This window comes from Leucopleurus acutus (assembly GCF_964270905.1).
Source record: "Leucopleurus acutus genome assembly, chromosome: 17".
In the NCBI taxonomy this organism is placed as follows: domain Eukaryota; kingdom Metazoa; phylum Chordata; class Mammalia; order Artiodactyla; family Delphinidae; genus Leucopleurus; species Leucopleurus acutus.
Genome location: NC_139159.1, coordinates 68,356,097 through 68,381,600, shown reverse-complemented (window position 1 = coordinate 68,381,600; position 25,504 = coordinate 68,356,097). Strand labels below are relative to the sequence as shown.

At 39.1% G+C, this 25,504-nt stretch overlaps 1 protein-coding gene across 2 annotated transcripts; it reads left to right on the top strand.

Annotated features, from left to right (window-relative positions):
- The first annotated feature begins 360 nt into the window (after positions 1-360).
- On the top strand, positions 361-25,504 carry ZHX1 (zinc fingers and homeoboxes 1). 2 transcript variants are annotated; one of them, XR_014326880.1, is made up of 5 exons: positions 361-668; positions 8,607-8,723; positions 18,294-21,143; positions 21,530-21,626; positions 23,658-25,504. XR_014326880.1 is itself a non-coding variant. In XM_082858982.1 (4 exons), the coding sequence occupies exon 3, from the start codon at positions 18,519-18,521 to the stop codon at positions 21,138-21,140; it is 2,622 nt and encodes an 873-aa protein (XP_082715108.1). In that variant the 5' UTR covers positions 361-668; positions 8,607-8,723; positions 18,294-18,518; the 3' UTR covers positions 21,141-21,143; positions 23,658-25,504. The 2 variants fall into 2 exon arrangements, 1 of the variants encoding a protein (XP_082715108.1); XM_082858982.1 differs by lacking the exon at positions 21,530-21,626.

The window sequence follows — 25,504 nt, the reverse complement described above, 5'->3', positions numbered from 1 at the left end:
GGGGCTTATGATGACAAGGGGCGTTTCTCACGATCTGGCGGTGACATTAGAAAAGCGGAGCGCTCAAAGGGCAGGGCCACAACTAACAGAGGGCCGGGTGCCTTCTGGATTGACCTGAGTGAAGACCAGGCTTCTGCCAGTAGCGGGCGGAGCTATCACCGGCAAGGGGCGGGGCCACTTCGAGACCGGGAGAAGGCGGGGCTTCTGTTGACATAAGGCGGGGCTTCCGTAGACCTGGGCGGGGCTTCTGTTGACAGAGGGGCGGGACGGTTCCCTACCTCCCGCCGTGAGGCAGAGGCCTGCAGAGGGCCGGGTCGGACCCCAGGGAAGCAGGAGGGTCCGGGAGTGGAGAGCCAGGCACGGAGCGGGGTGGGGGCGCGCGGAGGGCGCGCGCGCGCGCACGTGGGAGGGCGCCGCCTGGGCCGGCTCTTCCCCTACCCCCGCTCCCGCCCCCGGTCGGCTGCTGGGGCGCGCGCCTCGCCTCGCACCCCCACCCCCGACTCCCTACGCTCCGCGGAGTTCGCAGAGCTTCCGAAGCCGTGAGCCGACCCGCCGAGCGGTTCCGGGTGTAGGGTTCACAGGTCAAAGTTGACTCCCTGAAGAGTGCAGCCGGTTTGAAATGCAAGATGGCGGCGGCGGGGCTCTGAGAGGCACGGCGGCCCCTGCAGGTAGCTGCGCGAGCGGGCTCCGCGACCAGCGGCCCAGGGCGTCCGGGGCTACGGGTGGGGACCGGCGGCGCAGAGTCCGCGGCGGGCCGGACGGGGGAGGGCGGCCCCGGGGCAGAGACCCCGGAGAGCTAAGCGCGCTCGGCGCGGCGGGTGGCCAGGCGGATGGGCGCGGGGCGTCCAAGGGGCAGGGACCCGGCCTTCCTGGGCCTGGATCGCCGCCAGGGGACAGACCCTGAGCCTCCTTTGCGCTCTCGGGGTCTCTGCGGCCGCGGAAGGAGCTGGGGTGGGCTCTGTAAGGGGAAATTTCAGCCCTCCTGCCTACGAGAGGGCTGAGCAACTTGGGATTGTTGAAGGAAGTGAGGACTGGGTCTCCCTAGAAGGGGGGCAGGCGCCGCAGTGATGGAACACCCTAGCAATGTTGAGGGTCCTGGGGGAGGTCGGGAGCCCTGCTGCAGGGGCGTGTGGCCTCGTGGGGACTTAGTCTCCCTGAGAGTCAGGAGAGATTCTCTTGCTGGAGCTGAGCGCACTGGTATTGGGGTTGGAGCCCGGAGAGATCCTTCGGGGAAGGGCTGTACCTCACTTCGGGTAAGGCTGGGCACCCATTTCGGGGCAAGACTCAGAGCTGAGTCCTTAAGAACTATATTAGCTTTTGAGGGAGCCCTGGGACTTAGGGAGAAGTTGATTAGAGAGAATGTAAATGTTATCCGTCCCTTTCAGGAGGGAGAGAGGGAGGCTGACCATGGACCGCTCCAAGCCTTAGGGCCTGAAGGGAACAACCTCCCGGTCTTTGCAGGGAATGAAGGGCTAGGAAGGAGCTGTGAGAGGAAGGGGGTCTAATGGCAGCAAAGAAGAGCCCTGGCGGATGCTCTTTCCCTGCGTATTTACACCAAAGTTCTAGGAAACAGGACTTGAAATTCTTTGTTTCAATACGTCTCTCCCCACCTCTCTGTGGGTAACACTAAGGGAAAAGCAAAACCCTGGAGAAGAAGAAGGAAAACAAAAAAGATAAATTAAAAAAAATACAAGAAAGAAAGAAAAAAATAAAATAAAGAGAAGAAAAAGGTTCCGTTGGATATCCTTAGCTTATGTTAGCGCAGGATCCAGCTCTCTGGCAGGTTTCAGTGAGAGACTCGGGTAGGAGAATTAGGAAGCGGGAGAGGGGATGGATAGAGGAGGCATATGGGGAAGAGATTGGGCAGAGCGGGAATTCCACAGGGCTTTTCTGTCATCTCACCCCAGCTCTAAAGAAAAACATGAGAAGAGGCTAATCTTTGTGGGGAGAAAAAAATGTCAGGAAAACTAACTGATAGAGAATTTGTAATGTGTTTAGGTTGGGATTGCATGTAACTTGAAACGAAGAAGCAATTCTCTTGGAGAGTGAGAGGATAGCAAAAAAGGGAAAATCACAGGATTGGGAAATAGAGTAGTTCCCAGTTAGGGAGGAAGAAGCAGCTTTATCCCAGGAATAGTGACTATTTGTTGGGTTGGAGTATATGTTTGTGTATAACCTACATGAGTGCACCTTAAGATTTGTCGGTATTGGTCACTGTTTCTCAGTCTTTGTCTGAAAGCTTTAACTTGTGTTATATGGTGCTACGTGAATTATCCTTGCTTCTGAAAAATCATCCTGAAAAAGTCGTTTGTTTTTATGCCAGTGGTGAGGATGAACAGGATTTGGTGTTAACAAAGATACTGACCCTAGCATATCTCATAGATTTTTTAAAAAAAATTCTTAAGTAGAAATTCTGACTCTTGATTTTAAGCGAAAGAAATGTGAGTGCTGCCAAAAACAATAATGCTGTAACAGGATATAAAAGAAAAAGGGCTTTCATGAATATTTTTTCCTCTTAGTTTTTCCCTTCTTACTCTAAGCATTTTAGGGCTAAGCAGACTAATTTTGTGCAAAATAAGTTGTCAAACCTTGGGTCCTTTCAATATAGAATTGATAGCATTTCATTTTTCAAGGACTCTTTTTGTAGAAGAATCTCTTCAAATGCTTTATTTAGTGATCAGGATTAAAATGAAAAAAAAAGAATTAAAGGAAGACTTGGATAACTGATGACAGCTCTGATTCATATAGATTTCTTGAACCATTCTAGTATTTTTTAAAAGAGCTTTAACGTCTTCAATAGAAATGTTTTTAAAAACACATTTCAAGTATAAACTAGTTTAGAGCTGCATGTTTGGAACATTGTTATTCATGTGTGCTGTTCTTTGGTTTCCCCAAAGTGCACGTAGGTCTAGTTTTATATTCAATTCTGACCAGATTAGGCTGGATGAACCAGAAAGGCATTGCTGCCAGATGGTTTGAAAATATGCTAAGGCTGAAAACATAAATGTGCCTGTGCTGGTGAGCGCTCATTAGTAGATGTCTCTCCCTTATAGTGAGCTGATTATTTCACTGGATTGGAGGACAGTTCACGAATGATGCAGCAATTATTTCACCTTTAATGATACTTGTGTTATAAGTTCTTTTTTTCAATAAATGTGAAAAAAAGTTTTACAATTATTTTATTTATGAACTTGATAGCATAGGTGAGGTGGATCATTTTGGAGATTTTCTCCCTTTTGTTATTATATTTCACATTGAGACTGAAAGGTGATGTTATGATATACTATACATTTTCCTTCTTGTAATGGTAAATAGGCACAAAAATGTGATATTTGGGACTTACTTAAATGGAAGTACTCTTAAAATTACTAAAATGATTACAAGTGTAGCTGAGGAAATAACCTTTTTATGTACGTTGCAGCATTGTGGATTTGGGCTCAAAAGACTCTATTTAGGGCTTCCCTGGTGGCGCAGTGGTTAAGAGTCTGCCTGATGATGCAGGGGACGCGAGTTCGTGCCCTGGTCTGGGAAGATCTCACATGCCGCGGAGCGGCTGGGCCCGTGAGCCATGGCCGCTGAGCCTGTGCGTCCGGAGCCTGTGCTCCGCAACAGGAGAGGCCACAACAGTGAGAGGCCCGCGTACCGCAAAAAAAAAAAAAAAAAAAAAAAAGGCTCTATTTATTTGAATATTAACAGTTTTGAAATTTCAGTACCTAAGCTAGTTTTTAATCTAATATCATATTCAGTCAATTCAGGGAGGTGTCCAGAAATATCTATTGCACTGTTTGTGGTAATAGCCAGTATAGCACATTCACTTTTATGTCTAAATTTTTTCTAACTTAAAATCCTCTTAAGTCATCCTATGTAATTTCAAAAGTAATTTAAATTACATTTATTTGAAGGGAAAAAAAACTATGGCACTAGCCTTTGAATAATAGCCAGTGTTTCCCTAATATGATTGTATACTGTTGCTCTGATATATTAATAGTTGTAGTCCGTGAGTAACCAGATTTGCATGACTCAGCTGCTGATTAAATTACTAATCAGGATATACATTTGCATTTACATTTTGGAGATCTGTGTTTTATACAGTTAATTTTTTTTAATATAGATTTATTTATTTATTGGCTGCGTTGGGTCTTCCATGGCTGTGTGCAGGCTTTCTCTAGTTGCTGAGGGCTTCTCATTGCGGTGGCTTCTCTTGTTGCGGAGTACAGGCTCCAGGCGTGCAGGCTTCAGCAGTTGTGGCACACGGGCTTCAGTAGTTGTGGCACACAGGCTTAGTTGCTCTGCGGCATGTAGGATCTTCCCGGACCAGGGCTCGAACCCATGTCCCCTGCATTGGCAGGTGGATTCTTAACCACTGTGCCACCAGTGAAGCCCTATACATTTAATTTTTTTTTTTTTTTTTTTTTGGTACGCGGGCCTCTCACTGTTGTGGCCTCTCCTGTTGCGGAGCACAGGCTCCGGACGCGCAGGCTCAGCGGCCATGGCTCATGGGCCCATGTGGGATATTCCCGGACCGGGGCACGAATCCGTGTCCCCTGCATCGGCAGGCGGACTCTCAACCACTGCGCCACCAGGGAAGACCTATACAGTAAATTTTTAAAGTAAATATTTATGTAAATTTTTATGTAGGTTGCCAGGTTTTGGTCTTAAAGGGTACTTAATCTTTTCAGTTTATATAATCAGTATCCCATAATGTATTTGAAAGGTATAAAGATGGTCTTATGTACCTTTGGTCTGAACAAATATGATGATATACTTTGGAAAACAAGTATATATGAGCAGTTTAAGAGTGACGTTTTTTCAAGGGAGTAAAAACTGAGTAAACCACTTTTTACACAGGATTTTTGTTTTCCGTTTTAAATTTAGATTTTTTAAAAATCATTTTATCAAAGCTTATGTAAAAAATTAAACCATTAAAATGGTAGACATATCATATACATATTTATCATTTAAAATAAAATAACTTTGTCATTAAATTTTAGTGATTTAATATTTCCCTTAGGACTTCTGACTCCCTTTTTCCCCTTCCTAAAGGTTTTTCTCTTTTTTTGATTGTTGTGAGGAATGAAGGGACATAGGAATATTCTGATATTTCTAAGCACTTCACCCATAATTATGTTTTTCTTCTTTACTAAGTTTATTCCCTTTTACCTTCCGATATTGTGAAAAAGAAGTTTGTTAAAATTTGTCTGGGGGCTTCTCTGGTGGCGCAGTGGTTAAGAATCTGCCTGCCAATGCAGGGGACACTGGTTCGAGCCCTGGTCCGGGAAGATCCCACATGCCGTGGAGCAGCTAAGCCCGCGAGCCACAGCTACTGAAGCCCGCGGACCTAGAGCCTGTGCCTCACAACAAGAGAAGCCACCGCAATGGGAAGCCCTCACACCGCAACGAAGGGTAGCCCCCACTCTCCGCAACTGGAGAAGAGCCCACGCACAGCAACGAAGACCCAATGCAGCCAAAATAAATAAATAAATAAATAAATAAAATAATAATAAAAAAACTTGGCTGGGCTTGGACTCTACTTGGGAGTGGGGGTTGGAAAAAAAGAACACTCACTGTATTACTATGATAAGATTTATATCAGAAGTTTTTGAGTTCTATGAAACACCCCTTAAAACGTGTCATATATTAGTGATTTATCTTGAAGCTAAGGTCAGAGAAACTATGTGCATGTTGGGGTGGGGGGTATAAATTATGATTGATTAATGTCTACCTGCTAAAGCCAGCCTATTCTATCATTGCTTAATATGCTCAGAGGTATGAAATGGAAAATAAAATGGATTGTTTTGTGGACTTTTAAAATATTTTATAATGTTTCAACATTTAGCAAATTGTATGTGTGTGTGATAAGAACTCCTAGGATTTAGTCTTTTGACAACTTTCGTATATAACATAGAACAGTGTTAATTATATTTATCGTGCTGTACAGTACATCCTTAGTACTTATTTATCTTATAACTGCAAGTTTGTACCTTTTGACCACCTTCATCCAATTCCCCCACCCCCCAGTCCTGTATCCTGCCTCAGTAACCACAAATCTCATCTCTTTTTCTATGAGTTTGTTTGTTTTTTGAAGTATAACTGACCCAGAACACTATGCTAGTTCTCAACATTCAGCAAAATTTAAACAAAGACTTTCTTTGTTGTATAACTTAGTTAATACCTTAAATAAGAGTCAGAAAAATCTAATTGCAGACTTACCATGGGCCAGGAAATAGTCCAAGCACTTTACATGTGTTATTTCTTTCAATACTTACAGCAACCCTATTAAATAGGTACTATCATTAGCCCCATTTTACAGATGACAGGGCTATGGCACAGTCAGGCTAAGTGGCTTATCCAGGACCACACAGCTAGTAAGTGACAGAGCTGGGACTTGAACCCATGCACTCTGGTTCCAAAACCCAAATTCTTCATCTTTATTTCCAGTCTGTCCTCTACTGCCAAAATAACTGATCTGTTTTATTACATAATGTATATGGTTGAGATGACTTATTTAATTTTCTAAGTTCACTCTATTCCTAAATTTTAAAATGATACTTTGAATTTGAGAGGTGTCCTAAAGTACTCCCAGTATCAGGACCTGAACTAACATCAGGCAAGTATGCTTTTCATCCAGAAATGCTGAGGAACTCATTTGTTGCTCCTCTAGTTGCCTTGTGCCTTTGCATGTCTTGGCAGCTCTTCTCAGAGACTCTGGTTCAGTAAAACATCTTGCAATTACTGTGTGATTTAAGAATGGATTCAAATAGGTTACCAATTTCCTATAATATTAATAATTCATTTTGGAAAATAACCTCCCCGCTTTGACAGCTGTTTCCTATCCTCTCTTCTAGTCCACATCTTGTAGATGGATGGCTAAGGAGTGTCCAAACAAGGAGATACCAGGAAATGAAATTGTAGAATCCCAGGCTGCAGACAGTACAGGATGCTCCACTGGGTCTACCAAGAAAATGCTCTTTTGCTTTTCATGAAAATAGTGTAATTATTCAGCCTAAGCTTTAACTTACCCTACAAGTATTTTACTAAAGAACTGGTATATTTACATGATTTCTCGATTTAAGTGGGCTCTTCATAAGCAATGCTAGAATAGGCTGGCTCTAGCAGGTAGACATTAATCAACATGCACCCCAACACCCATCCCAACATGCACATAGTTTCTCTGACCTTAGCTTCAAGATGAATCACTAATATATGACACGTTTTAAGGGGTGTTTCATAGAACTCACAAACTTCTGATATAAATAATCTTATCATAGTAATACAGTGAGATTGTTCTTTTTTCACCAACCCCCACTCCCAAGTAGAGTCCAAGCCCAGCTAAGTTTTTTTTCTTTTTTTTCTAACTTTTGGCTGCGTTAGGTCTTCGTTGCTGTGTGCGGCTTTTCTCTAGTTGCGGCAAGCTGGGGCTACTCTTTGTTGCGGTGCGCGGGCTTCTCATTGCGGTGACTTCTCTTGTTGTGGAGCACAGGCTCTAGGCGCGCGGGTTTCAGTAGTTGCAGCACGTGGGCTCAGTAGTTGTGGCTCGCGGGCTCTAGAGTGCAGGCTCAGTAGTTGTGGCGCACGGGCTTAGTTGCTCCACAGCATGTGGGATCCTGCTGGACCAGGTATCGAGTCCATGTCCCCCGCATTGGCAGGTGGATTCTTAACCACTGCGCCACCAGGGAAGTTCCCAGTCAAGTTTTAACAAACTTCTTCATAAAAGTTGTATGTAGTAATAGCAGGAATCAAAGGATAAGGTACTGAGGGAAATCATCTTCCTTAATATTCATTCACTATGGTTTTCAGAGTTTCTCTGCTTAAAGAACAATTATAAAAATGCTTCAACCCTTCAAAAGCATTATTTACTTTTATTTAATAAGACAAACAATTATAGTTTTTACTTAATTTTCCTGACTGGTTTAACAACTCTGAATAATATACCACAACATTTTTAGACACAAATCTGAGTTTTCAGAGAATTTTCAGTTTGCTTGATTTTGTACCATCTAATGCTTCACAATGCACTGATTGAAAAACCATTCAGTAGTAGCTTTCTTGCAAAAATGAAATAACCACCAGTCATTCTAATACCATATGTTTAGGGGTAGAATACCACTAATTTATTTAAGTAGTATTGGCATGTCCCCAGCATTAATGATCCACTTCATTCCAATTAATATGTAGTAGATTAGGGTACAAATATCACTAGGCTTACATGTAAACATACAAACACACACCTCCTCCCAACTCTTAGTTTAACTAAGTTGTCTATAGTAACTTTTGTGTACTAATTTTTTACAATCCCCAATTTCTTCATCTCAGCTTTCATATTATAGACTGCATATATTCACCTTTTGAAAACTTTTATTGAAAATAGTACAATAGTGACTTGGTTGTTTTATAAAATATAAAGATATTTTGAAATGTAGTTTTCAGTTTTGAATTTCTTACTAAGATTGAGTTTGGCATTTCGATGATTCTTTTAAAAGTTCTGTGAGGAAATGAAATTTTTTAAAAATTACATTTATTTTTAAAAAGCCAAAGCATAAGCTTAAAGTTTCCGAATAAGACTGAATCGTATCTAGAATAATAAAGCGATATTACTTTTTTTGTAGGAGATGGCAGATAGGTACTTTGGACCTGTTGGTAATGATGGCCTGAGCTAAACATCTCCTAATTTGAGGGGACACCCTTCTGTGTCAAAGAACAGAATGCGAAGGAAGCTATGGCAAGTATGTGTTTCATCATTTTGGTATGGTAAAAACTCAGATACTGAATGTGCTCACTTAATATAGTGATACTATATTTGGCTAAAGTTTTAAAAGCTTTTCTTAAAAAAGCAGCAGATATATTCTTAACTCTTTTTCAAGAAATGTACTTTCAAACTTGAAAAATATAGAAGTATTGTCTGCTTTAATTTCAAAGGAAACAGCATCACACTTCATAATAAATCTATGTGGTATATTTAGAATTGAGTTTTCAATCTATTCAATACATTTGCTGACATCCACTGTGTATCAGGCACTGTACCAGGTGCTGTGGTAATAGTGGTGAAACAGACAAATGAAGGTCATGAGGGTAGAGACCTTTTCTGTGGGGAAATTGATCTAGAAATTTTACTGTTCTTTTGCCTATATCCAGAAAAATGCTTCAAGACTTACAAGAACAACTTCTGAAAATATGTTTTCAGTATACAGTCCTCTAAGAATAATTACAATTATAAAATTTAAGATATTAATAATTAAATACTTTGATTTAGGTTAGGCATACCACTATTTAAATATTTGAATATATTTTTACTTAATTACTTATTATATTTTATTTACCTGATATAACTTGGCTTTTATAAGAAGCATTAGATTACATACTATACTGTTGGAAATATTTATTTAGTCCAATTGTTATTGTATATGATTCCAGAAAGTACTAGGAAAGATTCCATAACCATTAATTTGGTGGTTCACTTTCATTTTTTGTGTTCTTACAAGTTGACATTACCAATACTAATTACTGTTATCCTTCAAAGTATTTTTTTAATTAATTAATTAATTTTATTTATTTACTTTTGGCTGTGTTGTGTCTCGGTTGCTCCGCGTGGGCTTTCTCTAGTTGCGGCGAGCGGGGGCTACTCTTCGTTGCTCTGCGTGGGCTTCTCATTGCGGTGGCTTCTCTTGTTGCAGAGCACAGGCTGTAGGCGCGCGGGCTTCAGTAGTTGTAGCACGCAGGCTCAGTAGTTGTGGCTTGTGGGCTCTAGAGCGCAGGCTCAGTAGTTGTTGCGCACAGGCTTAGTTGCTCTGCGGCATGTGGGATCTTCCTGGACCAGGGCTTGAACCCGTGTCCCCTGCATTGGCAGGCGGATTCTTAACCACTGCGCCACCAGGGAAGCCCCCTTTAAAGTATTTTTAAAAATTGAATGATTATATCCTGAGTGAAATAGGTAACAGTTACTTTATTTTATAAATGGGGAAGATAATGGACAGATGAATGGCTTTTCAGCCTTTCAATGATAATCTCACTTAGAATCAAGAATAGCATTCTTGTGTTAGATTGTCTGTGAAAGATTTAATACGCTTCCTTGAGAAAAGTAGGGGAAAATTATTTTCAGCCGAAAATTACTTTTGGATCATATTCACAAACTTGAATAATAAAGACAGGAGATTTCATTATAGGGCTAGTTTGTATATCACTCTCATTATGTTACATACCGACCTACATGCCAGCAGAAGGTAGAACACCAGGATGTTAGTGTCCTAGAGACCATTCAAAAAGACATTTCACTCCTCAAATCTGGGGTCAGAGCTTACCAGGAGAAATCTGTCTAGCTTAGATTCTTCTTTTAATCTTTAGCAGCGTTAAAGTTGGCTTTCTTTCTCGGGTAGAAAAAAAAAACAGGTAGAGAGGATAGAATTTCTAACCCTTTAAGCCTTAATTAGCATTAGCAAAGGGATCTTCTGAAATTAGATAATCTTTGGCCACAGTTTCTTAGATGCTGTTACTTGGATCACATTCACTCCCGTCTGTATTCACCTTGATACTTGAAGTTTTATTATTTTGAGACCATTTTGGCAATTTTCTTGAGACTTATCTCTTAGGTAATAATTCTAGGTTACAGTAATTTTTACAAACGTTTGTTGTGGGTACAAATTTGGGTTGACAAATCGCTCATTTAATTTTTTTTTTGAGAACTTGACTCTTGTTTCTAAATATTTTTATATTTTAGCTTTGAAAAATGCCTCAAGTTTGTAAAGACCAAAGAAAAATTTTGTAATTAAAAAAAGTATCCTCTTGGACACTTTTTTTTTGAAAAAACATGGTAGATAGCATTTGTTTTAATTTGAGTCCATTATTCTTTGTTCCTACTGTTATTTCAGGCATTCTGTGATTTTGGTGGATTTGTAACTTTTAGTTTGAATACAAACATGTAAAAATAAGTATTTTCAGCTGGCTAAACAGAACTCTGACTCAGAGAGGGAGAAGTGAAACTAAATAGAATACAGAGTCCTAAGAGTTCTCAGGATAGGTATAAATACACATTTCAAAGGATTCTTCGTTTGTATATTTTAGTTGTCCTAAGAACAGTTTTACTTAGTTGGTACTTGGTCAAAACTAACACAGTACTTAAAAATCATAGTTATCTTCTAAATGTTCTTATTTGACCCAGAATTGGCCTAAAAACAAAATTTGTTTTTATTCGCATAAAATCTTACCAAAATAACATGCCTTTGTGGCTAACTAGGCCAATAAACTGTTAATCATTTAATTTAAAGTACAAGACAGTCAGAAAAATAGAGGCTTGGAAATTCAGTGTAGCTATGGACCTACTTAGTTATAAAATTTTTTAAACTTTTTTTTTAGCACTAAGCATAGAATTTGAAACAATTCACTAACTTTTTATAGTGTATTACATTGAGAACCTGTTTTTAAATCTCTTTAAAAATATAGAATATCATTAAAATATAGTTTTCTCTTATAGAGAAATAATGATTCTAAGTTCAAATTTGCATTTGCTATCTCTATAAGAACTGTGCCTTTTCTTCTGAATTCTACTGCAGGACTAATTCTTTGAATGAATTTATCATCCTTGTTTCATTTTTATATAGTCTACAAATTTAGATATACACTATAATTTAGATATAAAACTGATTTGTTATGGTAGAATTATAGATATTGGTAAATATTTGTTGAATATCCATTGCTGTGTTTTAATAAATAGTGTTTTATATTTGAGCATGTTTTCGTATTCTAGGGACTAAGGTAATTTTATTAGTAAGGATTTTACCAGTGAAAGTACTGTAAAGCGAGCACAGCTGTTCTTTATAGCTCCTCTATAAATGAGTGCTTAATGAAGTAGAATGTAGGTTATAATACACAATACACATATATTTTAAAGCTTGTTTTTTCCCCAGCAAATATTATTGGAGTCTTAATAGGCGCTGTTTGGCCCTGAGAATATAGTGGAGAGCCATGTAAGAAGAACTACTCTTAGAACTGCTCCAGATTTTTATTCTGTGATGAAATAAATTTTGCTTTCACTAAATGCTTTTCTGCAGAGAAAATTTCATGTAATTATTTTCATGAGTTAAGAATCATGAATTGATTAAGGAGCACCCTACCCTCCGGAGAAGAACCAGTGCGCAGACAGAACCATGGAAATTGGCTTGGCCTATATCTACACCCTGGAGATTATGTGTGGTCTTGCGGGCTCTTAGAACCAGTCTGACTTCTCTACCGTGGGGCAGCAGTCCCCAAAGACGTCTGGAATACCCCTGAATGCTGTACACACTCATTCTTCTTCCTCCTGAAAAAACCTTTATGTAGCACATGTTTTTGCTTTAAAAATAGAAAGTAAGCTTTGTTTCCAGCTTGAGACAAATGACCATAGAAATATTTTAGTCTATTTGCAGTTTTAAGGCCTTGAAACTATTGTTTGTTGTATTTACAGTAAAGCAATATCATAACAATATTAAAGAAAACTTGTAAATACCACACATAAAAAAATTTCACCCATAATCTCATGTGAAAATTTCATTTTTTATGTTCTCATCTAGTCTTTGTCCACATGCATACATATTTTCCCATAGTTATTTTATAATCAATATACAAATTTTGTTCTGATTTTTAAAAATTTAACAGTAAATGGATACTTTACCATATTCCTTAATTACTTTTTTGAATATCTTTTTTTTTTTTTTTTTGCGGTACGCGGGCCTGTCCCTGCTGTGGCCTCTCCCGTTGCGGAGCACAGGCTCTGGACGCGCAGGCCCAGTGGCCATGGCTCACAGGCCCAGCCACTCCGCGGCACGTGGGATCTTCCTGGACCGGGGCACGAACCCATGTCCTCTGCATCGGCAGGCGGACTCTCAACCACTGCGCCACCAGGGAAGCCCTGAATATCATTTTTAATGGCAGTGTAATGGATTTGATCATTTATTTTTTTAACGTATTTCTCTACTGAAAGAGTAACTGAAAATAGCATTCAAATATAATTATATTTACAGTGCTGGATGCATTTAGAGCATGATTTTTTCTTTTATTGGCAGACTTCACTTTAATTATGTTTTAACTGCAAAGCCACCTAGCTCCTCAGTTGTGCAACTAAACTCTAACCCTCTTTTATAGGTAAATAGTGCAAGCTTCTGCAAATTGATTTTAAGCTTTTTTGAGTTGACTTTCAAAGGGAGGATGAGATGCCTGTCAGCTAATAGAAATTTTTATATGGCAGTTTTCCTGTTTCAGCTCCACTGCACTGTAATGATGAAAGGAGATGAATTGAAACCACACCATGGAAATTCTTATTCTGTATTTTTAACCCCTTTTGCTTTTTCGTTCAACTTGTGTGCCTTGTCAGCTGATTATGTTGCTTGAGAGATAGAAAGAAAGAGAATAATAGTAAATAAATGGTATTTATTTATTCCGAAAAGAATTTTTCAGGGACTGGGGGAAAAAGCATTAGTTAGGCACCTGCTGTATATCAGAGTGTGTGAAGCATTTTTATTTGATCAGCCTCTGAGGTAGGATACCAGTATTCTTATTTTCTCCAGGGCAGCATTCTCTGCTTCTTTTCTAGAAGCCTCCTGTAGTGTGCTTATATAGTTCCCGATACTTCGTCTCTCATTGCGTTGATCATAGTTAGTCTAAGTAATTGTTTACTGCCTGTTTTCCTTGCTCAACTGCTAGAATCTGGCAGACCAGAGATGATCTGTCCTGGTCACTGCTGTAATCCAAGTGCCCAACACAGTGCCTGGCACGTGGTTGACCTTCAACAAATAGTTGTTCAGTAGATTTGTTGAACTGAAGAATTTTGGTTTTATAGGTGAGAAAACTGAGGTTGATATGAAGTTGATATTGGGTAACTTTTCCAGTCACCTAACTACTAAGTGACAGAGGAGACTCTAAAACCTGTGGTTTTACCCTACACCACAAAGCCTCTGTGAACTTATCCCCCTGGGCCTGGGTTTCTTCTTCCATAAAAAATGGGACGATTGGGCTTCCCTGGTGGCGCAGTGGTTGAGAGTCCGCCTGCCGATGCAGGGGACACGGGTTCGTGCCCCGGTTTGGGAAGATCCCACATGCCATGGAGCGGCTGGGCCCGTGAGCCATGGCCGCTGAGCCTGCGCGTCCGGAGCCTGTGCTCCACAACGGGAGAGGCCACAGCAGTGAGAGGCCCGCGTACTGGTAAAAAAGAAAAAAAAAAAAAGGGACGGTTGTGCTGAGGTCCCTGCTTACCCCCCAGAACATGACTTTATAATAAGGACCACGAGGATGCCCTTGTTTGTGCTTTGATTTATTTTTAGGTTATATCATAATAATAGAATTGAGCCATTGGACCAAATCTTGAGGCTCTTTTGGAAACTCTTAGTCTCCCTTTGGAAATATGTTAAATAATATATTGACTCTGGTTTTGTTAGCAAAATGTGAGCAAACAGTTTTAGAAGTGAAGAGGAAAGAGTATTTCTCAGGTCTATGTAGTTGAGTATAGAAGTAATCCAGGTTGAGGCAACCTAGGCTACTCAAAATAATCAGATTTTTAGTCTTTTGCATTACTGAAGATTTTTTTTTAAGCCTTTCTTTTTTTTTCTTTTTGCGATACGCGGGCCTCTCACTGTTGTGGCCTCTCCCGTTGCGGAGCACAGGCTCCGGACGTGCAGGCTCAGTGGCCATGGCTTACGAGCCCAGCCGCCCCGCGGCATGTGGGATCTTCCCAGACCGAGGCACAAACCCATGTCCCCTGCATCGGCAGGCGGACTCTCAACCACTGCGCCACCAGGGTAGCCCTTAAGCCTTTCTTTTAAGTAGCTTATTTAAATTTAATTATAATTTTCAAATTATACATTTAAGTTAAAATATTTAATTTAAATAAATTTAATTTATAATTTAAAATTTTCAAATTCCTTTCAAAGACCAGTGCTTTCAAAGGAAAAAGCACAATTGTGTGTATATATCATTAGATAATAATACATGAATATTTTGTAATTTTCATGACTTTAGCAAAAAATAATTAACGTTTTAAAATTTTATCTGTTTCAGTTCTTACAAACTGACCATCCTGAGCTAGTGAACTATAAGGAAAAGAAATAAAAGTAATAATTTCATAGCATGTTCCTATTTTTATACTAGATAGGATAAAAAGTAAGAAGTTTAACCCAAGAGCTAGAGAACCAGAATAATAAAGGGATCTGAGCTCCTCAGGTTTCTCTTCTGTATCTTTTTATTAGTATGGGTTACTCTGTTCTACTCCTGGGCGCTCCAGTCCTGCCTTTTAGAGTGAAACAACCTGAAAGTACACATTAAATTCACTTTAGCTTTCACATTTCACTTAGCACTGGCAAGCTGAGGATTTTTGATAAAAGTATTTACGTTTTTTTTTTTTTTTTTTTGCGGTACGCGGGCCCCTCACTGTTGTGGCCTCTCCCGTTGCGGAGCACAGGCTCCGGACGCGCAGGCCCAGTGGCCATGGCTCATGGGCCCAGCCGCTCCACGGCACGTGGGATCTTCCCGGACCAGGGCACGAACCCGTGTCCCCTGCATCGGCAGGCGGACTCTCAACCACTGCGCCACCAGGGAAGCCCCAGTATTTACATTTTTAAGGCAAAGACTTCAGACACATCTCAGAACCCATCAGAGGTGGAAGTAGGGATTGTGGGGTCCGTGGGATGGGGTCAGGAAGTAGTTTAGCTTCTATACTTCTCCGACCAGTGGCTATATTCTTTAATCAGTTTTGCACTTAGGCTTCTCATAGAATTTTGTTTGAAGAAAGGGCTGTCCTGCTTACAACAAAAAGTTTGAAAACCACCATTTTCAGGAAATGTAGTTTCAAGAAAAACCCCGCTATCTTTGACTTCTGGCTGTTAATATACCCTAACTAAATATAATCTAAGATTCTATGAGAATAACAGTCACAAAATAGCTTACTCCCCTGCCTTTCAGCAATTCTCCTTCACTGTTAAAAATGTGGGTGCTGCTCATTGGTTACTGTTCTGCTTAAAGTCTTATTTGAGGAATTCCCTGTTTCTAATGAGGAAAAAATGATAAAAACAGTGGTGTTCCTTATTAAACTGAGTAGGAGAGATGGTATTATCTTAGTTTATAACATTTAGTTAAGAAATCATTTTAAATTTCAGTGATTTCTTTATGTTCCCTTAGAAATCAAAGTTGTTTTTTTTTTTTTTTTTTTTTTGTGGTACGCGGGCCTCTCACTGTTGTAGCCTCTCCCACCGCGGAGCACAGGCTCTGGACGTGCAGGCCCAGCGGCCATGGCTCACGGGCCCAGCCGCTCCGCGGCATGTGGGATCTTCCCGGACCGGGGATCGAACCCGTGTCTCCTGCATCGGCAGGTGAACTCTCAACCACTGCGCCACCAGGGAATCCCCAAAGATTTTTTATAGAAAAAAAAGAACACTAACACTTTTGAGAGTGGGGTTTGGATTGTTGATACCATTATTATTACTAAGCTGATGCTCTTTATTGTGTAATATGGGAAATCAGGACATTTAGTCTGACTTTTGGTCCAACTTTCCACCTGTTGCTTGGATCCATCAAATGGATATGTAGTATATATTTGAATAATCCCAGTGAGGAGGATCTTACCACCTTCAAAGGCAGGACATTCTCTCTTTGGACAGCTCTGTTTCCTAAAAATGTTTCTCCCTTTACTGAGTCATGGAGACCTAGTTTTGCTATAATCTTTGAAATAAACTTTTTCTCCTCAGTTCAGCTAGGACAAGGATTATGCTAGTAAATGAAAATAGTTCCAATTCGTGGTACAAAATAAGTGATACCACTTACTGTATTCATTTTCATTTGGTTTAGAATTTAGAAGCACGCCAACTTTGATTTAGCATGAAAATTGTATTTTAACTATTTTGGGTGCAAAAGTATTAAAATGTATTTGTATGAACATAACTCACTTTTTCTTGATGATTCAAGGTCATTCTTGTGAATTTCAGCTACGTTTTCCATGGTGATGCCCTTAGGGCATTTTGAATTTTACAGGACTCTTTTCCTATTCATTCTAGTTCAGGTTGGAAGTGGTTTTTTGTGTGTGTGTGTTGAGGGGGGGGTGGATCTTAGTTCCCCAACCAGGGATTGAACCCCGGGGCACAACAGTGAAAGCCTGCAACCTAACCACTAGACCACCAGGGAAATCCCTAGTTCAGGTTAATAAGCATTTAGTGAGTCTCTACTTCCAGGCTTCTGTATGCAAAAGGAGATATAGAAATGTATGAGAAGTCAGCCAAGATAGCTCAGCTGGGAGAGCTTAGATTGAAGACATAAAGGAAGTTGCCTCCATCCACAGTTTCAGGAGCTTTGCTATGTCTCAAAAAAGCTATTACTTTAAAAAAGAAGGAAAAAATGAATAAGGAAACTGTAGGTTTCGGGACAGAAGTGTAACATTCCTCTGGTACAATATGGTAAGTTCTAGACTAGAAAATAAGCCGGGGAGGAGGTTGGGCCGAGCTAAGGGGAGAAGGTGATCTATCAGGCAGATTTATAGAGAGGTCATCACACCCAGCGCACAAACAAGTGTCCTGGCACAAGGAATGGCCTGCACTGAGAGTCCTTAGAATAGCAATCGTTTTTGCTCTGTGCCTAAAACATAAAGAAATAGGAGATGGTAGGAAATTGAGGTTGCAGCCAGGATGTGAAGAGAACTACATGTGGCTTAAGGAGTTTGAACTTCATTCTTTCAGCACTGGGGACCCATCATAAGCTTGAAGTCAGGAGACTGACATGATTAGATACGTTTTACCAATTTTGATAGCATTGTGGAGAATGATTAAGATAATGTTTCTGAAAACTTTGATCATTTATATTCTGCCTTTGTTGCTTTTGCCATACTTGGGCATGCTTTGGGGATAAGACAGACCAGGAGGAAGAAGCGGGCATAACTGATGGATTGAATTTCTTATACACTTAGTGGTCATAGTCTTGAGTATCTGTGGCTGCTTTTATAGTTTTAAAGTTCCTCCCCTGTTAACAGATTATCATTTCACACTGATATTAGTATGCCTGCCGAAGCAGACTCTTTTTCCCCCTTCCCTTCCAATGTATAGCTGGCTACCTAAAAAATCCAAATAAACAAGCCCGTGGGCTGACCCATGAGGTACAGTACATGACCTAAAGTGAGTTGGCTTGGAGACATCTATTTTGACCCTTAGAGGACTTTTTTCCTGGTCTGGTCTTATTCTACATCTTTATAACTGAGCTCTCCAACAACTTCATGTAAGTGAAATATAACTGTAATTTGCTTAATAGATCATAATCACTCATTTAAAAACATTTTTTAATTTATCTTAATGTAGGTGATTGGAGTTGTGCTTCAAAAATTTCAGCAGTTCAGCAGTATTTTATTTGCCAACCATAAGCTCTTTACTTGATAGCACCATGAAAAAGCTGCTAATGAGACTTGTTGAGCACAAAGACAGACTTGAAGAACCAAAAGCCATTGTTTTCAAATGAAGAATACTGAACAGTTTTAAGCCCCAATGCTTTTTAATCACCACTGAGATTTCCCCCATAACATCAGAATGGCAAGCAGGCGAAAATCCACAACACCCTGCATGGTCCTTGCCAGTGAACAGGATCCAGACCTCGAGCTGATATCAGATTTGGATGAAGGTCCTCCTGTACTTACACCTGTAGAAAACACCAGAGCAGAGAGTATCTCAAGTGATGAAGAAGTTCATGAATCCGTAGACTCTGACAATCAGCAAAATAAAAAAGTTGAAGGTGGCTATGAATGTAAATATTGTACTTTTCAAACTCCAGATCTAAATATGTTTACTTTTCATGTGGATTCAGAACATCCCAATGTAGTGCTAAATTCATCCTATGTTTGTGTCGAATGCAATTTTCTTACCAAAAGGTATGATGCACTTTCCGAGCATAATCTGAAATATCACCCGGGAGAAGAAAATTTCAAGTTGACTATGGTGAAACGAAATAACCAGACAATCTTTGAACAAACAATAAATGATCTGACTTTTGATGGTAGTTTTGTTAAAGAGGAGAATTCAGAGCAAGCTGAATCGACAGAAGTTTCTTCTTCGGGAATATCTATCAGTAAAACTCCTATCATGAAAATGATGAAAAATAAAGTGGAGAACAAACGGATTACAGTTCATCATAATTCAGTTGAGGACGTTCCGGAAGAGAAAGAGAATGAAATCAAACCAGACCGTGAAGGAACTGTGGAAAATCCAAGTTCTTCAGCTTCTGAATCGAATACAAGTACTTCCATTGTAAACAGAATACATCCAAATACTGCCAGCACAGTTGTGACCCCGGCAGCAGTTCTTCCTGGGTTAGCACAGGTTATCACTGCTGTATCAGCTCAGCAGAATTCCAATTTGATTCCCAAAGTCCTCATCCCTGTTAATAGCATTCCTACCTACAATGCTGCATTGGATAACAACCCCCTTTTGCTTAACACCTACAACAAATTCCCTTATCCAACAATGTCAGAAATTACTGTTCTTTCTGCCCAAGCAAAATATACGGAGGAACAGATCAAGATATGGTTTTCAGCCCAACGTCTAAAACATGGTGTTAGCTGGACTCCCGAGGAAGTAGAGGAGGCGAGAAGAAAACAATTCAACGGAACAGTCCACACTGTACCTCAGACCATAACTGTCATCCCCACCCACATTTCCACAGGGAGTAATGGTTTACCATCTATCTTACAGACATGCCAAATAGTTGGCCAGCCAGGTCTGGTCCTTACCCAAGTGGCTGGCACGAATACCTTGCCAGTAGCAGCACCTATAGCCTTGACAGTGGCAGGGGTTCCAAATCAAACAAACGCACAGAAAAGTCAGCTCCCAGCCACTCAGCCTACTGCAGAGACCAAGCCAGCAGCAGCAGGAGCCCCATCCTCTCAGCTTGTAAAAAATGAGACTGCAGTGGCGAACCCTGATGCGTTCAGCGTTCGGGCAAAAAAGACTAAAGAGCAACTGGCAGAATTAAAAGTTAGCTACCTAAAGAATCAGTTTCCCCATGATTCCGAAATTATCAGACTTATGAAAATCACAGGGCTGACAAAAGGAGAGATTAAAAAATGGTTTAGTGACACAAGGTACAACCAGAGAAATTCAAAGAGTAATCAGTGCTTACATCTCAACAATGATTCCTCCGCCACTATTATCATAGACTCCAGTGATGAAACCACGGAATCCCCAACTGTTGTTACTTCACAGCAGAAACAATCCTGGAATCCTTTTCCAGACTTTACTCCCCAAAAGTTTAAAGAGAAGACGGCAGAGCAGCTTCGTGCCCTACAGGCAAGTTTTCTCAACAGCTCCGTACTTACAGAAGAAGAATTAAATAGGTTAAGAGCGCAAACCAAACTTACCAGAAGGGAAATTGATGCTTGGTTTACAGAGAAGAAGAAATCAAAAGCTTTAAAGGAAGAGAAAGGAGAAATAGAGGAAAGCAATGCAGGTAGTTCCAAAGAAGAAACTGGAGAAACTTCTCCTGGAGATGAGTCTAGTGCACCTAAGTCAGGGAGTACAGGCAAAATATGTAAAAAAACACCCGAGCAGTTGCACATGCTTAAAAGCGCATTTGTCCGAACACAGTGGCCGTCACCAGAAGAGTATGACAAGTTGGCTGAAGAAAGTGGGCTTGCTAGAACAGACATAGTTAGTTGGTTTGGGGACACCCGTTATGCTTGGAAAAATGGAAACTTAAAATGGTACTACTACTATCAAAGCGCCAATTCAAGCAGTATGAACGGTCTGTCTTCTCTTAGAAAAAGGGGGAGAGGGAGACCCAAAGGAAGGGGAAGAGGAAGACCTCGCGGGCGGCCCAGAGGAAGCAAGAGAATGAACAACTGGGACAGGGGGCCGTCCCTCATCAAATTTAAAACTGGAACTGCAATACTTAAGGATTATTACCTGAAGCACAAATTTCTTAATGAGCAAGACCTCGATGAACTTGTTAACAAATCACATATGGGCTACGAGCAGGTCAGAGAATGGTTTGCTGAAAGACAGAGAAGATCAGAGTTAGGTATAGAATTATTTGAGGAAAATGAGGAGGAAGATGAAGTTATTGATGATCAGGAAGAGGATGAAGAAGAAACAGATGACAGTGACACTTGGGAACCCCCACGACATGTGAAGCGGAAGCTTTCTAAATCAGATGACTGAAATGTAAGTTGTTAAGCTGCGTGTGCATTCACCAACCACATACATTTAGCACAGTCACCTCGTATTTGTCATCGTCACTTTTGACGGATTTTTTCTAAAATAGTTTCTCTTATGCCTCATAAGAGGACTAGGTGCCATGAGTATAGCCAAGAGATACGATTATCATGTGTAGTCTGATTCTTGTGATGGTTATGTTTATTATGTAGAGTTTAATGTTGCCTTAATTATTTTTTATGTGAAATGTTCTTTACTTTGTTTTAAGGGAAAGTTACCCATTCTCGAAGAAGGAAGACTGGTGGGCGGGTTGGGGATTCACACATACTAAAGATAACTAAAATGTATTTCTTGCAACCCTCCTTCACTAAAGCTTCATTTTTTGCCTGTTTAAGGAAAGAATTCAAAAACGAAAACTAAAAAGAAGGGGAAAAGTATACCGAAGGAAAGACTTACCACAGGGGTGAAGATTGCTCAGTTTTAGGAAACTAGGTGAAAATGGCTATCTCTCTTTCTTTATTCATTGTATTGCCCCCCAAACTATTAGATTTTTAACTAGAGTTTAAAATGCTTGAAGTATTAAAATTATTCAATTTTTTTCTATTAAAAGCCAAAGGTCTGTTTTAAGCAATATATAAATTCATGTTTGCTTAGGTGGCATCTGTCTTTGAAAACTGTGATATAAATTATTTCTGTTTTAGGGATCAGTGGTAAATAACAGATTTTATATTAAATTAACTCAATTGCCTAAAATGTCTTTTCCTTATTTGATATAAAACAAACCTGCTACCAGCAGAAACACATTATTAAGTTAAAAATATCTCTCTGTAGGCATAAAAGTGCAAGTATATATGCTTTAAATTTGAAAGGTTTGGCCTGTTCCTTAACTCTTAATTCTTTTATAGATTGGATTAATTAAAATTTCACTGTAGTTGCAAATCCAGATACCTGATTTGGAGTTAGAACTTGAATTCTTAATACTTTTGGAATTCAGTAGCATAGTTTGCTTCTTTTCTACTCTCTGTTTTAGAGTGTTCTAGGATAAGACTGTACTTTTTTTAAAAACAGTGCAATTGTCATGAAGTGTTTGTATCTGTCCATCAGTCCAAAAGCACCTTGTTGTCAGAAATCACTGCAGTGTTCTGAAACAGCAGGGGAGGAAAAGAGGCTTAGACCCTCATCATGTGAGCATATTTATTATACTTACTTCCATAGCTTTTTGCATCCCTACCCCATCTGCTACTTTTATGCTCTCTTATTCTACACAGAATTTCTTTAATTCCCCCATGCCTTCCTCCCTGGTTTTATTTATTTTGTTTTAACAATTATTTATAGAGAGCTTAATATGTACCAGGCACTATTCTTATTGCTTGGCAGTAAGCAAGATATTCTTTTTTTCCAGATATTCTTTTCATTAACAGTTTTTTTTTTTCAGGCAGAAAAACAGATGAGACTAAAAATGCACTTATTTTAGAATGAATCTCACTCCAGGTTATAGAGCATAATGTATCCTTGTGAGTCACAAGAAGTTAAACAGTCTTGTATGGCTTTATCCTGAAACGCAGCCCTCCATTTCCTTATGTCAGAAATCTTCAGGACAGGCTTTCTTCTGACCCAGATGCAGAAAATATTTTTTACAGGCTTTTTTGTTGTTGTTGCTAAACACAAGAATGTGCACTCGGCCAAGACTGAATCAACAAATTTGTTGCTGCAGTGAATTGTTGTCATTGTTGTAGTAGTAAGCTCTGCAGTGATTTTGGAGGAAGTTGTAATCTCATTCTAAAAATAATGTGAACTTTGTTGTACAGCTTAGTTTGACCTTACTTTAAGTTTGTGTGGGTAATTCTTAAGTTATATATCAATACGCTAATGGACACTAGGGTCAGAAAATTCACACAAAGCCATGCATGGTTTTTTAAAAATTGTATCGTATATGTTATACATGTACTTTTGTGGTACCTATATTGGCATGCTCTAATTTTAAAATACGCAAAAGTCTAAAATTATAAAACTCATTAATTACCAAGTTATCACTGGCTTAACAAAATAATTTTTCATCTTATAAAAGGATTCACCATAAATTTCCTCTAAACAGTTACTTCTTCATTTAGATACGGTTTAATTTACCAAAAAAAAAAAGTAACCAAAACCTTTCCAAAACAGCTACTGCAAAAAAGTGATAAACACATATGTCTTTTGCACAAGCTAGCCCCATATATAAAAGTCTTTAGATTTCATAGTCTATTATGAATACAATGAAATATATACTTCCAACTAATATTTTTTTATAAATTATTACATGTAGGTAAAAAACGTCTATAAGCAAATCTGGTATATGCAGAACATATACACTGGAGTTGCACACAAAATCTGCATTACACAAGATACATATGGCAAGTGATCTCAGGATTAATAAGCAAATACAGAGGATGTATTTTAATCGTTTTTGTTTCTAAAAGTGGTAAATGTTAAAATATGGTTATCTTTAAAATTTTAGTTTTTTATTATGTTTTTCTTTTATAGCTGCCTAAAACGTTGGAGGAGAATCAATTCTTCAACTCCAGATGTCTGGTTTACTGTGAATGGGCTCAATCTTTGATGACACTGAAAACGTTTGGGGGCATACACAATCTCAAAAAATAGGATCCAATACCCAAAAACAGTGGGACTCAATGTTGTGTCAAAGTTAAACTGCTGCAGACGGCAGAAGTCCTGCAGCGCACACAGGACACTAATTAAAACAACTTGTAAGCAGTCACATTTCAATGAAGTGCATTTTTATTCTGATATGATGGAGACATTCTGATTCTTAGACTTTCTGAGGGGGTTTAATGACCACTAGAGCTTGTCCTCATATTCTGTTCAGCTTAATACTGTATGTCTCGTAAGATGGGCCTTATTGCCTGTATTCTTTGATATATGATTAAGATTATAGCTTTGAGTGACCAAACATTTTACAGAGTAAAACTTGTTTGAAGCAGGAAAAAGAAAAATCTGATTTATTTCTATGTCTCATTTCTCAGGCCCTGCACTAAGATTAAGGAGTTGTGCGTGGGTTTATGTAATTACAGCGTAAGTGAAAAACAGGCTGTGGACATATTGGAGCAAGAAGGTTTTGTGGTATCATTGGCGCTTAATGATTGGATCTTTCATTGAACACATTCATGGATACCACTATTACTACTTGTAATACTCTGTTACTTTTTGTCATTAGAAATTGAATTAGCTTTTTCTTAAACCGAACATAATCAGTACTGAAGAAGGGAAAGAAACTGGCATAAGAATTTGAATAGGGTGAAACTCTGAAATAAATATTGTACCAAAAATGTGAAAAAGAACCATGTAGTAAATATTAACTTAGTGTTTTCTTACAATCGTATAGAAATCAGAAATTTTGTACAGGTGACAGATCAGAATTTTCAAGAATTATCTTTTGGTGAAATTCTACTTTGTGTAACAACTTCAATGAATAAAGAAAAAAATTCTGAACTGATCAGAATGAGGTAAAACTTAGCTTCTCACTTATGAACACGGCAGTGTTCACTGTTAACTCTTGCCATTTCAGGAGACTGAAAGTTCCTCCTAACTCAAACTTTGTAAAGACCGGTGCTGTTCATTCGTGTTGAGAAGGACCCTTTCCTTTGTGACTACAGGACCATTTTTCAAAATGTGCTTTCTTCATAGAAGAAATGTTCAGTTTCTTTAGCTTTGGATTTTAAAATGTTTTTCTGAATGACCAGATGTAGTGGGCTTGGCCAGTTTATTTTATCTAATTTAATGAATAATAAATATTAAGCTCTTGTTTTTACCTAAATGTTTGTCATCTAATGAAAATGTTATGAAAAAGCCTTGACTATGCATGCTGCTTTCATTTTTATAAACTTTTCATTTTTTAACTATAGCTTTATTAGTAATTCCAAAATGCTGCAATTTAGCTTATTTCTTCATTCAAACAGCTGGCTTTGTGGGTGGCTTTTTCATACTACTGTTAACTTTTTTTAAGAGAAGCAATGTAAAGACAGTAACGATTTAATGCACTAAACTGTTCTTTCTTTTACACGTTTAAAAACTTCTTAAAGCACTCTGTATTATAATGATTAAATTGCTCCCTTTTTTAAATCATTGCTAATGTGGTCTGAGTTTTGTTTGACAATAATTTTAATGTTTTCAAAATTTGAAATGTCAAGTATTGGAAATGAAACCTTTGAATATATTTATATTATGTTTCCCTTGCAATATGTTAACTTTGTATAACTGTAAATAACTATTAGTAATTTTTCCCCAGTCTCTTAAGACTTGACACTTAAATCTGCTCTGATGTTTGCTAGCTTTTAAATATATTTATTTGACAGAGCAAAGAACCCTCTTCT